At 41.1% G+C, this 18,777-nt stretch overlaps 1 protein-coding gene across 3 annotated transcripts in view; it reads left to right on the plus strand.

The window, feature by feature from the left end:
- Positions 1 to 18,777, plus strand: part of RABGAP1 (RAB GTPase activating protein 1) — a 170,058-nt gene that overhangs the window by 138,594 nt on the left and 12,687 nt on the right. For all 3 annotated transcript variants that reach the window (XM_010844019.1, XM_010844020.1, XM_010844021.1), the window contains 6 exons: positions 368 to 493; positions 1,094 to 1,237; positions 2,781 to 2,822; positions 3,060 to 3,188; positions 13,414 to 13,506; positions 13,915 to 14,025. In XM_010844019.1, coding sequence (XP_010842321.1) covers positions 368 to 493; positions 1,094 to 1,237; positions 2,781 to 2,822; positions 3,060 to 3,188; positions 13,414 to 13,506; positions 13,915 to 14,025 — 645 coding nt within the window. The remainder of the gene's footprint in view (positions 1 to 367; positions 494 to 1,093; positions 1,238 to 2,780; positions 2,823 to 3,059; positions 3,189 to 13,413; positions 13,507 to 13,914; positions 14,026 to 18,777) is intronic.

Raw genomic sequence — 18,777 nt, forward strand, 5'->3', positions numbered from 1 at the left:
AGTTCGAATCCTGTCCTCCCTCTAAAGCCTATTCCTAGCTCCCTCTGGAATACTCAGTCTTTTTTGTTCTTGTGTTCCCACTGATCTTTCTAATTCATTTTAGTTATTGTAGGAGATTTAGTTATTAATTGTATGAGAGGCTCCTCAAGGACAGCAACAGTGTCTGACATAGAGTAGGCATTATTAAATATTTCCTGGTTGAAAGAATGAATGTTATAAAACATAACACAACTGAGATCTGAGTTACTGCATACCACTAAATTTCCTAGTATTCAAATAAGAGAGTTTAGGGATGAATTTTACATACTGAGAAAACTTCTGTATGTATTTTTGATCCTCCCACCCATTCCCTTTTTCCCTGTTACAGATGCCTGAGGAACAAGCATTCAGTGTTCTGGTCAAGATCATGTTTGACTATGGTCTCAGGGAACTTTTCAAACAAAACTTTGAAGATTTGCATTGCAAATTTTACCAGTTGGAGCGCCTCATGCAGGTAAAAAGAGAATCCAGCTTGCATTTGCCGATAAGGGTGCAGGACTGGGAAGAACAGGATTGAAGAAATGGTGCCAAGGAGCAGTAGTGATTCCTTAGCCATCCAGGATCAGGTTTAGTGTATTTCATTTCTCTCCATGTAATAATGATGCCAAGATTAATAAGGTGTTAACCTGATGGGTGTGAGCCGGGTTTTCAGTCTCATAAACACCCAGAAGATCAGATGGGTGTAGGAGCCTTTATTTTAACACAGCAAACTCAGTCTAGAAATACTTACCAAGGCTCTGAAGCTGACTGGTTGGGAATCTCCTAACAAAAGTGAAACAAACTTTGCCAAACATTTCATAACTTAGAAAAACTGTCCTTTCAGATACTTGTCACCATGTGGGGATTCCTCTTCAGAGCTGCTTTGTGAACTGAAAATGAGAGTCCAGTGCCAGTCTCATACCAGATGATAAGTGTTCTTCTGAGCACTTTTTCAGTTTTTATAAAAACACAAATATATGACATTTTTGACCTATTGTTGGCAGATTTATGAGCCTCCTGAGTGAGAGTTAAACAGCTGCATATGTGCATAAAGCTAATCAGTCTGCTGTTTCAGGAGTACATCCCTGACCTGTACAACCACTTCCTGGACATAAGCCTTGAAGCGCACATGTATGCCTCCCAGTGGTTTCTTACGCTCTTCACTGCGAAGTTCCCTCTGTACATGGTCTTCCATATCATCGACCTGCTTTTATGTGAGGTGCGTATCAGAGGCCACAGCACTTAAGCTTTTGTTGGTAGTTTCCCTCCTGTGTCACAGGCAGTAACTGCCTTGCCCAGAGTGCAGCTCTGTTCTGTATGGCTGATGAGTGGTCCAAACACTATCTCTTTATTTAAGCTAGGAAGTTTAGGGGTTCGGAGGAGGTGTACCCCCTCTTTTAAAAGACACTTCCTGGAATTTCCACCTGCATTTCCACTTAACCTCTTGTTGGCCAGAACTTAGGTACATGACCACATATCCCTAGCTGCTAAGGATAATTTTTTTTTAAGCTGCCTAGAAATTTTCTTAAACTTGAGAGTCTATTACTAAAAGAAAATAGATGTTATAGTAAATAACAGTCTTTGCCACAGCTTAGTCTTAGGTTTTGGAGGGTGTGCCTAAGAAGAAAAAGCTAATTTCAAAAATAATACATGTTTGTTATAGAAAGTATAAGCAAAATGATGTGAAAATACTTCTGATCCCAGTCTAAAGGAAAACTACTTTTAACATTTAATGTATATTCTTTCAGCCTTTTTTTGTGTGTTTTCACATATGTGTATGTGTAAGTTCTGTGTGGAACAGTTTTTTCATATGGTATATATATTATGACTTTATATGCATATAAAATATGACTATGCTTATATGCTATTCAGTAACTTATTTTTATCTCATACTTGAATATCTATAGACACATACATCTGTACCATCCTCCTTTTTGTTTAATTATCCCATATTTAAAACATACAAAATTCCATTTAAAAATCTGTATCTTCTGTCTAGCTTGAAACATAAGAAAACAGCATTCCAGAAATATACCATTACTCTTACTTACTGTCAGATATTCCATTCTTTGGATAGATCGTAATTTAGGTAACCGATTCCTAATCGCAAACCTTTATCTAGTTTTTCACTATTATAAACAACTATTAAGTAATTACTGTGGGTCTGGTGACAGGCTGAGTAACTTAAACTTTCTGAGCTAATTAGCTCAGAAAACCATTGGGAGACTATTAGTTATAGAAACTGAGGCCCAGAAACTTTTAAAGTTTAACTTGGTCAGCAGATGTTGGTGCCTCCCCTCAGTTGTCCTTTGCCCCAGCACTCCTAGAATGATTAGATGAAGAAAGGCAGGTTGGAGGGAACCCTGAGCAGATTCATTTCTGGGACATAGGACTCCTGGACAGGGTGATTGTTGTCCTTCGAGTGGGCAGTGGAAGAGACACCAGGCATTATTTCACGAGGGATCACAATTTTATGACTAATCTTTTAGTTTGGAAGCATAGTATACTTTGGAAAGCATTCTTGAACTGTCAAAATAGCTGTAGAAAAGCCCTTCTCTCAGAAGAACGGGAAACTGGGTCTACCTTTAGTTTTTCATTGGTGGCCCTGTAATTTTTATTTTCCAAAATATTTTCAAGATACTCCATTTCTTTATTCAAGTTTTTACAATCTCTCTAAAATTGCGGGCTATTCTGAAGACAAATAGCTTAATAGTTAGTCCAGTTCTAAACACTGAAAATGTTTTCTCTGTTTTCTCTTTTAGGGAATAAGTGTTATATTTAACGTCGCCCTTGGGTTATTAAAGGTACAGTGCACACTTGTTTGTAAGCTGGGCTATCTGGCATTTCTGATCTCATCGTAAGTAGCCGCTGTGCTCTAGCACTGACCCTGACAGTGGACACATGCACGCAGCTCTAGCAAAGGCTACAGAGTTACCTTCTGGGGATTATAAAGGTGCTGGGATTGTGAAATACTTCTTGAGCATCTTTATAGCAAAAAAGCTTCTTTTCTGTACATGGTTGTGTTTTCTTCTTTCTTCAAGACTTCCAAAGATGACTTGCTACTGACAGACTTTGAAGGTGCCCTGAAATTCTTCAGGGTTCAGCTTCCTAAGAGATACCGCTCAGAAGAAAATGCAAAAAAACTAATGGAACTAGCTTGCAACATGAAGGTAAAGTCATTTTTGCATTAATGTAGATTCTTTTGTTAGTGTCTCACTCTTTCTGATAAAACTGTCAACATTTATAACACATTAATAATGTTTTCCTTTGTATTGTATAATTTTCTAAATTGTTTCATATATATTACAGCCTATGAATTAATCTCATTGCTTTCCCCATTTTGAACTCTAGGGAAAGAATTATTATTCCAATTTTGAAGACAAACCAAAGCACAAAGCCCCCTAATTTTGTATAGCTAGTTAGTGGCAGAACTCAGGTTTCATGATTTGTATTGTGTCATCCTTTAACTTTCAGTTTTTGTTGTTGTGGACATAAATTCCCTAAAATGAAAATAATAATACATGAAGGAAACCCATTCACTGTTTATCGCTTCCAGTGGAGCATTTATGATTTGTATTATTTTAAGGTTTGAAAAAAAGGAATCTCCTTGTGTTCATGTTATGAAAGTTTTGTTTTTAAAGAAGAAAAAATAATTGAGGGAGTTTAGTTTGGAATGTGAAGGATGGAGGCAAATGGAAGACAGAATAAATAGCTGTATTGAGATGCTTATAGGGTGCATAAAAGGCTGACTGTCACGTTTATTTGGTGTGACTCCAGAGGGTAAAACTGTAACCTCTGTGTCAGGAGAGAAGCTTCACTGTCTGCTGCATAGAGCACAGACCTATTTAAGGCACCGTTTCCTCATCTGTAAGGTATTATTGGACTTCTGGTTCTGGTTATATGTCATAGTGAGCTAGTTCAGGCTACCCTTCTTTAAACATTCGGAGATGCCAAATAAAGTATGACCCAAGAAATGTTTAAATACCTGGATGAACTTGAAAGAAAAAGGAGAAATGTCCAGGTGCCTGAAACAAAGTTGCTTAAAGCTCATGTGTGTGATAATAAAAGAGCATCCCAAGGGAATATGGGACCAAACTGTGTGTTAGGATTATTAATGCTCATGAAGTTATGACATGATTTGGGGCCTTCTGGAGGCAGCTGAAACTGAGTCTCTGCATAAAGCTAGGACTTTGGAATGGCCTGTTTATAAAAGCAAGAATACGTAAAACTACCTGTTAGACTGAGAAATGGTAGGAATCCTGATGTAAAGTGAATGGGGGATTTGAACAACAAAAAAAGGAAATAGAACTTCCAGAAATCAGTCATTAAAGTTATTAAATTTAAATGCTACATACTTAACAAGTCCCATGGTTAACATGTAGTGGTATTTTACCGTGTGCCAGGTGCTGTGATGAGTGTTTTCACATGTGAGGATTAACACAGTGTGTGTACAGTGTTTACCTTCGTGCCAGGTGATGAGTAAGGGTTCAAGAAACAATGGCAACTACTATGAGTATTCCCTTCTTGGATTTTCCAGCAGACAAACTCTTTTCAGTAACACTGATGATGGCTTTGTGGAAAGGACAGAGCCACGTGAGCTCTGAACTTCTTAGAGCTACTCTTTCTACCTGGTTTACATACAGGAAGGTGCTGCCTCTTATTTGCTTATGATTTCTTCCCCTCCCCTCCAAAACCTGCTCCTTTCTCAGTGCCCCTGTCTCCTGTTTGTAGGACCTGGTTGCTCAGACCTGAAAACGTGATACCAGCCCCTCCTACTCTCTTTCTCACACTTTACATCTTCGTCCTCCACATCCAAGCTCTGCCATCAGACTACATCCTGAATCTGATCACTTCTCAACTCCTTCCTTACCCATGCCCTAGTCTAATCATCTCTTCCCTTCTCTTCTGGCATTTTTCCAGTAATTTCCTTGGTCCTCCTGCTTCCACAGTGGTTTCTACCTAGACTCTTCTTGATCTCATCTCTCACATGCTTAACACTCTAATGGCTTCTTATCTCAGAATAAAATTCAAGAGTCCTTGAGTTGACCTGCAAGACTTGGCCCCATCTCCCCTCCGACAGGCTAGTTTCAGCTGCTGCTGCTTTTCCCCCTTATGCTTTCCACTTCAGACACCCCAGCCTCCTTACATGCGAAGCTTGTTCCCTCCTCAGACCTTTGCACTGGCTGGTCTCTCTGCCTGTAATGTTGTTCTCCTTGATGCCCACATGGCTTTACCCAAACCTCTTAAGTCATAGGCTCAGTGAACGTGTCACCAGAGAAGCCTTCTCTAATTACAGTGTCTACAGTAGCACTCCCCCAACTCTTTCCACCCTGTCTCCTTATCCTTTTGTATTTTCCACATTTCACTTATTTCTACGTAACAGTATTTGTTTGGTTATTGTCTGCATTCCCCTCTGCCTGTGCTGGAATTAAGCCTCTGACAGAGGGCACTTTCTCTTTTTTGTTTATTGCTGAATCCCCAGTACAAGAACAGGATCTGACATATAAATATTGGTTGGACAAGTGAATAAGTGACTTTTCTGTTGAGTTTCTTCCAAGTGTTTTACAAAGAAGTGTTAACGTGGATATTTGGGCAAGTCTTAAAAATAGATCTAGCCGAAGGTTTACCTTTTGTGTTTTCATTAGCTTGAAACACATTAATAATATATGGATTCTTTATTTCCCAAGTCCAGATGGGAGGTGTCTGATGTCTTTTTTTCCTTGCCTATGCTTCCAAGAAATTAAAGTCAACAAGCCCGCACAGCTCACATTATTATTTGCTTAGATACAAAATTCCTTTTGGTCCTGGAAAGCTCTCTACATGGTTAGGGTACACTTTGGATGATTTTCCCTACTTGCATATGGCTTCAGGTGAGAAGAATAGTAATTTTTTCTTGAAATTGACTTATCCTGGAAAACCTGCAGATTCACCAGGACATGAGAGAATGAGCTTTTCTGCTAAAAGGTTGGGTATGGTATGTACAGTTGAGTTAGTGATGATTATTAGTTTTACTCTTGCAGCTATACTTAATACCAAATAATATTAGAGCAGATACAGGCAATAGCCAATTATTGGCAAAAGACTTCAGTCACAGTGATAATCTGTGTACTCAAAAATAAAAAAAATCATTGTCAAGTTCAGTGATGAACCCTGCATTGTGTGGACTGCATGACAGGGAGGGCCTGGGGTGGGGGGCACAGTGAATGAATAGGACCTTTGGGCAGTTTAGAGACCCTCTGGACATAGGAAAGGGGATTCCTACCATGTGAATGGTTTGGAAACTAGCTTTTCAGTTTCTTGGTATAGAATTTAGAAAGGAAATATTGGCTCTGTAACTCATTCAATCCCATTCCATTATTTTTTAATGTAAAAGCAAAGTTGTGACTCCCTTTTCTCAGTTGTACTTCCTGATTAAGATGGGAATTGGGAATGCTTTACCTCCCATGCTAGTCCAGGAGACTCTTGTTGTCTTTTGTGTTTTAGCAGTTGCAATGTTGTAATTTCCAATATTTGTATAGATTCTGTAAGAATATCATTGGTTCCTCACAGTACCCTGTGAGGTGTGAAGGGCAAGTCAAGCATGGAAACAGGCTTATAGAAGCCAAGTGACTTACCCAACTGATACTGACTGAGCAGTGACAAAAGCCCCATTGGAACTAGGGTCTTCTGACAGCCTGTTGCATGGCCTCTTTTTGCCAAAGGCGACAGGAACGGAGTTTGGTGTGGCAGTATCTTAAGTGGCCACAAGGTGGGTCTGCTGCCCACACAGTCTGCATTCTCTGTGCTCTGTGTCTTCCTTGTCTCTGTAAATCTTGCTCTGTATCTGTCTTTACTTGCCTCTCTTTTTTTCTTTCTTTCCTGCCCTTTCTTCTTTCTTCTTAGTTTATTATGAGACTGAATTTTTTTAAATTTCTTGAGGAGTTATAGATCCCCTGCTCTTAATCTTAAATTTAACCACATACATCAGCTCATTTAACTGTCTATTGAATTTCTCTCCCTCCATGGGTCAGTGAGCTGAGACAGAAAAAATTGCTTCCACTTATGATACAAGATCTAAAAGCAATTTCAATTTACATTGTTCCAGAAGATCGAGAATGGTCCTAGGAGCCTGGCAACCCATGCATCATATTTAGCGGGGGGAAATGGGAAAAAAATAAATTAGGTCTTTTAAGTTTTTGACTCCAGAAATATGTAGGAGCAACTGTTTCTTCATGTGTCTATAATGGAATTTTTTAAAATAAGTCCAGTAAGTGAGGCTTAGAAGAAGCAAGAACCATGCCAAAAGAGATGGCTCTGTGGGTTTCTTAGATCAAGAAGAAAGACTTGATCCTTGTTCTGTAGAATCCTGCCTAATGTGAAATGGAATTTCTGAACCACTGCTTCATTGAAATTTGTTGTTTCAAACATAAAGTGAATATGCTAGACTTCAAACTACCTGTGAGAAAAGATATTATTGCAAGTAGTAATATCTCTCAATTATATAATCCTAACCATTTGCCATTTGGAGAAACAGAAGACTCTTTGGCATTTAGGAGTATTTGCATTCAGCGTGTGTTTTTAATCATGAGCTAAAAGCAATATTTAGTTTGAACTTCATTCTCTGCTTAAATCATTTGTGTAGTTAATGTGTGTTTGGGTTTTAAGATCTGTGTTTATAGTGACTTTATTGGTCTTTTTTCTTGATATGTTCACAGAAGCCTTGCATAGTATCTACACATCGTGAATTAATCCTTAGAGGCCCTATGTGAGGTCATTTTATAGATGTGTATACTGAAGCTTAGAAAATTGAAGAAAACTCCCAGCCAGCACAAAGTTAGTAAGGGATGGTGTTGAGATTAGATCCCGGGAATTTCAGACTCTGAAGTCAGTGCTTATCATCATTGTGCTTTACTGTGCCTGGGGGAGTGAATGAATGAGTTAGGAGCCACTTCTGTAGGTCCATTTTTGGCGATACTTGTCATATCATGATGAATAATTCAGTCTCTGTGTCAGTGTTGAAACTTACCTTTTGTACACGGTCGCTGAGTGCCATTTTCAGTGTAACTCGACCAGGCTAGTTTTATGTCTTTGCTTGTTCTACCTTTTAGAATTGGATTTCATGAGGAAGCTTCTGAGTGGTTACTCTTTCTCTGCAGTGAACCCTGAAGTTTGCTGATTATTGAAAGGGTAGCAGTGGTTACTACCTTCTTATTTTAATAAGTTTCTCTCCTTTGGTACTTATCTATGTTTGAGTCCTCTGCTAATAACTTGCTGATTGCACTTTAGAAAAATACTCTGATGGTAGAACAAGGATGCCTAATTCTATTTAGTAATTTTTGAGGGAGTTTGAGTCTAAACTGTTTGAACAAATTAAATAAAAAGGCTCAGAAATTAAATAGAATGTTGATTTGTTTCAAGTGGTTTTAAGTGCAGGCATTGGAGTCCCACCGACCTTGGCTGTCAGCCTGGTTCTGCCTCTGCTTTGTCTTAGGTAGGTTAGTACAAGGGGTTGTAGAGAAAGAAATAAGGTGATGCCTTTAACATCGCAGCTGCTCTGTGACACACCAGTGCTCTTCTGGCCCACCAGGTTTTGATGTCCTCTGCCCAGGTATCTGCTTTCCTTAAGTCAGTTCATATCAACAAGCATTTGTAGATTGTCTTCTATGCCAAGAATACACTGAGCTCAGCTACAGAGAGGAATAAGAAACAAGAACCACCCCAGATTTGTTTTCTTATGCTGGCACTGCGACTGAACAGACTGGGTCTTTTACTTCAGACAAGTCACTTTACCTGGGTAGGGCTCCATTTCCCAGGGCGTGCAGTGGGGGGTTCTCACTGCTCCCTACAGCGGTGAGGGTGAGGATCCCTGCTGCACCCATCTCAGAAAGTTGTTTGGAGGATTAAAGAAAATAGTAGGCGTAGAGGTTAGGTTGAAAGTCCTACGTAAATCTCAGGTTCTTTTATTCACTAACTGAAAAGGGAAGATGGGCTTGTGTCAGAATTCTTTGTTTAGCAGTGAGGACTCTGGGGTCAGGAGCTCCTTCATGTACCAGACTCTTCCTGTGTACCCACTCACCCACACAGCATAGCTCCACCCCTGTCGTGCAGAGCTGCTAGCCTCCAGGCTCTCTCCTGCGCTGGGTTTTCTGAGTGCAGCCCAGCAGGGATTCTGACCTTTGCAGGGGCCTCTGAGCCGAACTTTAAACTGAGCTCCTATTTCCCACAAGCAGCCTGTTTCTACTCTTCTGTGTTAAATGGACATTGTTTGAATGGCTTCCTGTTTGCAGCACATGTTCAGAAGGTGGCTGCCTCAGATTCAGGGCAAGGATGCAGATGATAATAAGAAGTCATAGCAACTCTTTATTTAAAAGACTTCACTGTGTGCCAGGTACTCTTCTCAGCTCTTTATGTGCATTATATCATTTGATCCTCGCAACAGCACTTCTCATAAGGACAGTTGGGGTTTTCACAGATGAGGACTCTGAGGCTGAGATAAGGTAGCTTGCCCTCAGTCACACAGTTAGTCATCGGTGGAGTCAGGACTCAAGCTTGCTCGGTACACGCTCTAGGTGCCCAGTAGTTCTGTCTCCCTCCCACCCAGGCCAGCAGCATGGGCCAGGACATCCCTGCCTATTCCAGGGGCTGGTCAGGGGCCAGCTTTCCCAAGGCAAGTAGCACGTGTTTTAAGAGAGAACCTTATCCACTTCCTATGACAGATTAATGACAAGTGAGTGACCAAGGAAAAGGTGTTTTAGGCTGAATTTTTTTTGTTTTTTTTTTTTAACTTCTACCAAAATATCCAACTGGCATGTTCCAAGTGTCCACCTTCTCTCTAATTCAGGGTTTCTTAACCTGGGACTATGGATGGGCCTCAGGGGAGCCCATGAGCGTTCTGAAATGGTATGTAGAATGTTTTGTTGCTGGGAGCAAGGTGGGGGTGGAGTTAGCATCTGTGCTTTTTAGTGGGAACCTTGGCTCTCAGGGGATATTAAAAGTGATGCCGTCTCAAACAGTGTTAAGAATCTTGTACTAATTGAGATGAGGTATACAGTTGGTTTTACCTAAATTGCAGACTTAGCCTTAGCCCAGGAAATGATTAGAATTTTTTCCTCCTTGAAAGTACATTTAAATAGATTTCAAATTTAACCTTCTTGGAGGGCAAATGTGTGAAACTGTGACTTCTACAGCCTTCTGATGGGAGTCAGCCAACAGTGGGTGTGATTTGGAGCTCAGGGGCTTATTCCATCACTTCTGTTTTCCTTGAATTTAGTTAAAACTGCAGTGGTGGAGGTAAGAGACAGACAAAATGAACCCTGGACTTTTAAGGGTGGGAGCTGTGTCTCTTCATTAAGTATTTTCATGCTTCCTGTGTGCCAGGCATTAGGAGTTTCACAGTGCACAGAGTTCCTGCCCTTGTGGAGTTTGCATATCCTGATCTGTGTATATTTTTGTATCATTAATGCCTAGCAAAGAATATTGCACATAGTGAGGCTCAACTACTGGATAAATAAATACCCCTTCTTGCATCCTTATTAGATTTAAAAAAAAAAAAGGAAGGCCTTTGGCTTTGATTTGTTCAGCAGCTGACTATTAAGTTCTGATTATGTTCCAGGCATTGAGCTGGGCACTAGAGATGCTGGTAAGCAGAATAGATGTGGCCTCTTTCCTAGTGGGAAGACAGACAGTCATGTAAGCACATAAATAAATAATCGTGGACTTGGACAGGTACCATGGAGGATTTGGCTTTATGCCATGAGAATATAAAATGAAAGACTTAGCCTGATGGGGGAAGAGGGTGTCAGGAAGGGTTCACTAAAGAAGTGATCTGGAGCTCTGATCTCAAAGGTGAACAGGAGTGATCTGGACACCAGGTTGCACAGGCCAAGGGACCAGGCTTGAAGCGTCTGTTAGCTTTGGTTGCCATTTCCATTTAGAAGACAGGTCAGTGCTAAGGGATGGAGTGAGGGGTCATCTCTCATTCATTTAGCAAGCATGCCTGGGCACTCTCTCTGTGCAGGGCAGGGACAGCAGCAAGTGAGGCCTGTCTCTGACCTGGAGAAGGCGCTAATGATGGGGTATGCAGGCTGAGAGGCACTGGTCTGTCCTGGGTGCAGCCTCATAAGGACACTGGAGTTGCTGCTTTTCTTACTGATACTTCTCATTCCTCACTCAGTTATTAAGCATCAGTCTTTCTCAGCAAGTCTCTGTCTCAGAGGCAGCTTGAGACAGTTGGCCATACAGCCACACACTCTGGAAGTCAGAGTCAGCTGTGAACCCACTGTGAGCAGCGTTGTGTTTATTTTGTGTGTGTGATGGGGTTGGAGTTAAGGCATTTAAGGGAAAGAGGGAGGAAGAAAGAGATCGAGAAGTGAGGCTGAAAATTAGGAAAGCAGTCAGAGTTCCGGAGCAGCGCGGTCCGTGGAAAGAATGCCAGAGCTCTGTCTCAGAGGAGCCCAACTTATGAGCATTGTTTTTAAACAGCAGTCACATTGTTAACTCAGTTAGAAATGTAATTCGTCCTCAATGCAGAAAATGTGAAAAACCTAGTAAACACACAGAGCCATGCCCATGTCCTGTCACAAAAATGTAAGAACCAGGTGAGATAACACATGTACAGGGTCTGGCACTCACAGGGCACTCACTACACACCAGCTTCGGTTATATGCTGAGGGGGAACCCACCCTTTTACTCTAAGAATGAGACATTTATAATAAGGGATAAGGAGATGTAGAAGACATTATTTTGTAACTAACCAAATGTATGGTTATGGGGGAAATGTTCATTGTTTGTTACCACAGCATGAGAATGAAAAGTCGAAGGATCCTGAAGACTCGTGAGAACGTTTTGTAGGGTTTGGCATCAGGTTTCTTTTTTACAAAGCTCTTGAGGAGCCTTTTATCTCTGCCCGCCCTTGTCATTTACACAGACTGACAGCAGAGAGTACTGGGAGGAAGTGTTGACCACCCACAAGCCTCAGTTTTCTGTTCCTCTACTATTGATTTGTTCAGATTGTTTATGAATTTACTGATAACACAGATGTTTTATTTAGGTGCTTTCTTTGTGAATCAGTTACACACATAATAAAAATTTGCCCCAGCATTAGCCTTAACATAGAAGATCTAGGCTTAGGGATGCCACTTTCTAGCTTGCAGCCTCACCCCATTGGTGTTTAGTGGGCATCTTTATAGACTGCAGCGAGGGCATAGTGCTGGTAGGTTCCTGGCTGCCTCCCTTTGCACAGCAGCCAAACTCCAAGAGTAATCTGTGATTGGGGCATACCTGTAAACAGCCGACTGGGGCATGTGTCCGCAGAATCAATGGTAGAGGAACACCAGGCAGCTCAAGGGAAAGGGAAGAATGAGCAGGGACTAGGAGATGCTGACATGAGCCTGCTGCAAGCTTGGGCCTGTCCTATCCCCTTTCTGCACCTCAGTTTTTTCATCTGTAAAATAAGGAAATTGGACTAGACTAGCTCTGAGATGCCTAATTAGCCTGGAAAGTGTTAGTCGCTCAGTCATGTTCAATGCTTTCGCAACTCCATGGACTGTAACCCGCCAGGCTCCTCTGTCCATGAAATTCTCCAGGCAAGAATACTAGAATGGTGGCCATTTCCTTCTCTGGGGGATCTTTCCAACCCAGAGATTGAACCCTGGTCTCCTGCATTGCAGGTGGATTCTTTGCCATGTGAACCACCAGGAAAGCCCAATTAACCTGAAACTCGGGGCTAAAAGTTAGGTGTATGAGTCAGCAGTAAAGCAGTTTGCAGTAGTTGGTAAGAAAAAGCTTGAGAGAGGACAGTAGTTTAATGAGATGGAAGAGTTTAAGGGCAGAGAGAAGTATGCCTGTTTGAAGGCAGCACAGAAGGTGCTAATGGAAAGGAAAGTGGTAGGAGGCAGATAGTGAGGTGGCTACAGCTTGGACTCGGATGGTGTCTAATGGCCTGGCGCAAATCCTGGATCTGCCAGTCCCTAACTGAGTGGCTGTGGTCAAGTTACCTAACTTCTTTACTTCTCAGTTAAGTTGCCTATAAATTGAGGCTATTAATACCACACCTTATGGAGAGGTTGTGAGGTCACAGAATGGAAGCCCCTGCAGCGTTGCTGGTATGTGCTGAAGAAAATGGTGTGTGAGGAGGAGGGAAAGGACGGATAATCAGACCTAGAACTCAGACAGGAGGGGTCATCTGTTGGATGTTCATTCTGACACCCTTGGTAAAATCTTCAGGAACCAATTATCCCCCCACAAACCCCTAAATTTGAATAAGAATTTTAGTTTCTGAGCTTATGTGCAGGAAATACCACTTTGGTGGTTAACTTGGGATGCCAAGGTCAGTAGAGATCTTGGTCTTCAATGCAAGCCTTGAAGCACCCACCTCTTCCTGATGCTTTTTAATTTGTGCTGTGCTCTATCCTACAGATTAGTCAGAAGAAGTTGAAAAAATACGAAAAAGAGTATCACACCATGAGGGAACAGCAGGCCCAACAAGAAGACCCCATCGAGCGATTTGAGGTTTGTTTATGGCCTAAGTGATGTGAAGTGCCTTCAGCCTTTCACTTCAGATAATTGTGCCTATAATTAGTTTTAGTGAGCTCTGCTTAAAATTTAGTTTCACTGTTTCTAGGTTCCAGTTTCAGTTTTGAGTTTGCAAATGAGAAAGCAAGACTTGTTTCACTTCATGCTAGTTGTCTGGTTTGTTACAGTTCCCTGGGCTTTTGTCACAGTAACAAGTAACTGCCTGACGGTTAATTGAATCAGTGGAGACAGCAAGGAAGGAACTGTTGCTTGGCAGCACATTGGGGCCAGCCACATCTCCCCAGATTCCCGTCGGTCTCAGCAATTAGTTTTGAGAATTAACCTGAAAAGTTGTCGTTTCCATCTGATCTTTATGTCTACAACTGGTTTCTCCCCACCCATCAGCGAGAGAATAGGCGCCTACAAGAAGCTAACATGAGGTTGGAACAGGAAAATGATGACTTAGCCCATGAGCTGGTGACCAGCAAGATTGCACTGCGAAAAGACCTGGATAACGTAAGTCTCCCTTGTCTGAAAAGATGCTTATGTTGAGACACTTCTCCCTTAATCAGGTGAAATCCTGAAGTTTTTGTGTTTATTCTAGTTAGTGTTTCCCTCTCATGAGGACCTCCTCTTGTCGGTACAGTTCCTTCCTTTCCTTCAGGGGTCATTGATGATCTCATTAAGCCCTCCTTTCCACACTCTTCTCTCATTATACATGCAGTCCCTGAACACCTCTCCAGACATTGATTGAAAGACCTCTGTGGCTGATTCTTCAGCTATTACAGTTGTCAGTAGCATTTAATCACTGTTATTTCCTTAACTTACCCCTAACACAAGAACAGATTTTGTCATCCTGGATACCACGTGCCTTTTGCATAATCACTGCCAGTTGTAATAAAGCCCAGTGCCTCCACCGCTTGCGATTTCATCAGGAATCTCTGCTGGCAGATGTTCTGTTTTTCTTTGCTTCTCCTAATCTTGAAAAGTTTGAGCTGATGGCATTCCTGGCAGGGTGTCGTCCATTTTCTGTACTGCAGGCTTCCCATAGCGCACTCTCTCGTTCATGGTTGAGGTCAGACGTTGGCAGGCTTTTTCTGTAAAGAGACAGACATGACTTGGTGGGCCATATGGTCTCTGTTGCAACTATGTAACTCTGCCATTGTCACGGAAGGGAGCCATAGACAATAAATAAACAGATGAGCTTGGTGGTGTTCCAGTAAAACTTTATTTAGGAGAATAGGTGGCAGGCTGGACTTGGCACTTGGACAGAGTTTGGCAGCACCTGACTTAGATTTTCCTGTCACTTTTCTGCTCATTGATTTTTCCAGAGACAGGCTTAGGCTGTTGAGGGTTTACAAGGAACTTACATAATATGTTGAACACCGTAGGATATATGAATTTCACAAGATCTTGACATCTACCAAACATATATGAAAATCCTGTGTGCTACTGTATTTCTTCAGCAGTCTATGCTTTCATTAGATTCTCCGAGTGGTTCACGCATCAGATGAAGAGAAGGAGATGCGGTATCTACTGGTTCATATTCTCTTAGAGAGGAAGGCACCCAGGAAGAAGCAGAGCCAGGAATATAACCCAAGTGCATCTAATTGGAATGTCCAGGCTTTATCTGTGATGCCACACTCCCTCCAAAGTAAATACGAAACAAGAAGCTGTGATTTGATGTCATAACTACACCAAAAATATACTACTTTCAGAATGTTTCCCAAACCCTTAAGGAGTTCTAGGTGCTGCACAGTACTTTGTACTTCATGTTAAACTCTCCAGGAAACCCTGTACAAGGGATACAGTTTCACTGAGGAGGCCAGAAGAGGCTAAATGTCTTACACAGTCCCAGTGTTAATCAGTGGCAGAGCCCTTAGATTGAAACCCAGTTGGCCTGACACTCTTGGCTCAGAGGAGCAGGACCCCTGCTGCCTCTCGGGCTCAGAAATAGCAAACTGAGGTCCCACGTCCAGCCATCACCAGTGCTGAGAAGATGGATGTTTCTGCACTAAACATTGAGTCCCTTTCCAAGTTAGTTTTCTCTCATTTCTATTGGATCATCACTGAAAATCAGCTAGGTTCTGAAGTGAAGAATGTGCGGTCTTTTCACCATTATTCGACTTCAGGGTGTTAGATTTTTGAAAGAACTTCTTCATGCCTTTTCATACTTCCCTTTCTGTATCCCAGAGAAAAGCTCTGGTTTGTGGCTTATAGGATTTCCAGAACCCTCGTTGTATTTCCAGTTAATTTTATGTCATTTTTGTTATTCCTCACCTGTCACTTCTGTGACTTGTCCATCACACAGCAGCTATGGAGAAATCCCCAGTCACCCAGTGAGTCTGTAGGTGACCCCACCCAAGCTTTGTCCTCTATGAAATGGGGCCCGACATTGGTGCTCAAGACTGAGAGGGAGCCTGTGTAAGGCCCCGTCTGTGTCCTCTCCCGCATGGCTGCTCTCTATACTAAGGGGAGAGCGGTGGAAACAGACTTGGTGGCAGACCTGCTGGGATTGGAATTCTGGCTCTCCTGCATTCTAGTTCTCTGACCTTGAGCAAGTTGCTAAGCTTTCCCCATTGAATTACTTGGGCCTCTATCAAAAATCGATTGGCCCTGTATGTACGGGTCTCCTTGATTCTATATCTGCCCCATTGATGTCTATGTCTATCCTTATGCCAATACCACACTGTTTTAATTACTGCAGTGTTACCAATCTTCAGATCAGGTCATGTGAATCCTCCAACTTTGTGTTTTTTGTTTTTTTTAATAGTTTGGCTATTATAAGTAAGTTGTATTTATATATACATAAGAGAATCAGTCTCTCAACTTCTAAAAATAAAAGCCTTCTGGGATTTTGAATGGGGTTGTGTTGAATCTATAAATCAGCTTGAGGAGTACTAACATCTAAACAATCCTTGAACCTTCCAATCCATGATTATGGTACAATTTTCATTAATTTAGATCTTTTTTAGTTTCTGTTTACAAGACATGCACAAAGTTTGATCTGTTATTACGGGCAGTTTTCTTCACTGAATTTTCCTATCGCTAGTCTCTAGAAATACAGTTGACTACTTGACTTTGTATCCTGTGACCTTGCTAAATTCACTTACTGTAGTAGCCTTCTTCTTTCTTTTTTAGGATTTTCTACATACATAATCATATCATCTCTGAATAAAGACAGTTTTGCTTCCTTTCAAGCTATTCTGCCTTTTTCCCCTTGCCTTCCTGCACTGACTAGGACCCTGGGAACAATGTTAGATGTGAGAGTGGGCCTTGTTCCAGATGTTAGCTCCAGGTTTTCTGTAGATCAAGCAAAGGAAGTTCTCCTTTCTTCCTATTTGCTGGAAGTTGTTATCATGAGTGGGTGTTAAATTTGGTCAAATGTTCTTCCTGCATCTGCTGAGGTGATTATTTGCTGTTTTTCACTGTATGCAAACTGTGCATTCCTATGTAATTTGGGGTTTTCTTTTTTTAAAGATTTTTATTTGTATTAAAGATTTTTGTGTTCCAGACAAATATTTGTCTATAGAGTTTCATTAATGTTTTAATATGGGTTTGATATCAGGGAAATGCTGGCCTTGTAAAGTGAACTGGGAAGTGTTCCCTTCTATTTTTTTAAGGATTTTATGTGGGATTGTTCATTGAATCTTTGATTTAATATCCTAGTGAGGGCACATGAGCCTGGAGTTTTCTTAACCAGAAATTATTTAATTATAATTTCAGTTTATTTTCAGATACAGAGCTATTCAGATTTCCTAAATCTTCATGTGTAAATCCTTATAGTTTGTGCCTTTCTAGTGATCTGTCCATTTCATCTTAGTTGTCAAATGTATTGGCATAAAAAATCGTTGATATCCCCTCATTCTTTTGATGTTTATAGGATCTGTTGAAGGCTTCTCTCTTTTATTCCTGATATGGGTAATTTCTGTCTTTTCTCTTTTTTTTCTTATCTAACTAGAAGTATATCAATTGTGTTGATCTTTTTAAAACCCAGCTTTTGGTTTTGTTGACTTTTTTCTTTTTGTTTTATGGATTTCTGCTTTTTATTATCTCCTTCTCCTTTTCTTTTGGTTTAACCTGCTCTTTTTCTAGCTTCTTAAAGAGGAAACTTAGTCATTGATTTGGACCTTTAGTCCTTTTAAAAATAGGTATATAAAGTTAGAAGTCTCTCTGAGGCACTGTTTCAGCTACATCTCACACATTCTGATGTGTTGTGTTTTTATTTTCATTCAATTTTTGTGATTTCTTTGATCTCTGAGTTAATTAGTAGTGTGTTGTTTAATTTTTATCTATTAGGGATTTATCCCAGAAGTTTTTCTGTTCGTTGATTTCTGATTTAATTCATTTGTCATCAGGGTACATACTTTTCCTGATTTTAATACTTTTAAAGCATACTTTTGCCAAAGAATGTTCAAACTACTGTATAATTGTACTCATTTCACATGCTAGCAAGGTTATGCTCAAAATCCTTCAAGCTGGGCTCAGCAATACATGAACCAAGGACTTTTAGATGTACAAACTGGGTTTAGAAAAGGCAGAGGAACCAGAGATCAAATTGTCAACAATTGATTGGATCACGGAGAAAGCAAGGGAATTCCAGAAAAAAACATCTACTTTTGCTTCATTGACTGTGCTAAACCCTTTGACTCTCTGCTATACCAGGGTCTGTGGGTCTGTGGGTCACAAAAAACTGTGGGAAATTCTTAGAGATGGGAGTACCAGACCACCTTACCTGTCTCCTGAGAAACCTATATGCAGGTCAAGAAGCAACAGTTAGAACTGGACGGGAAACAACTGACTAGTGCAAAAGGAATACAACAGGGCTGTATATTGTCTCCCCGTTTATTTAAATTATATGCAGAGTACATCAGGTGAAATGCCAGGCTGCATGAATCACAAGCTGGAATCAAAATTTCCAGGAGAAATATCAACAACCTCAGATATGTAGACGATACCATTCTAATGGCAGAAAGTGAAGAGGAACTAAAGAGCTTCTTGAGGGTGAAAAAGGAGAGTGGAAAAGCTGGCTTGAAATTTAACAGTCAAAAACTAAGATCATGGCATCCAGTTCCATCAGTTCAGTTCAGTCGCTCAGTCATGTCTGACTTTTTGCAACCCCATGAATGGCAGCACAGCAGGCCTCCCTGTCCATCACCAACTCCCGGAGTCCACCCAAACTCATGTCCATCAAGTCGGTAATGCCGTCCAGCCATCTCATCCTCTGTCGTCCCCTTCTCCTCTTGCCCCCAATCCCTCCCAGCATCT

This window comes from Bison bison, unplaced genomic scaffold (assembly GCF_000754665.1).
Source record: "Bison bison bison isolate TAMUID 2011002044 unplaced genomic scaffold, Bison_UMD1.0 scf7180017864193, whole genome shotgun sequence".
Classification (NCBI taxonomy): Eukaryota; Metazoa; Chordata; class Mammalia; order Artiodactyla; family Bovidae; genus Bison; species Bison bison.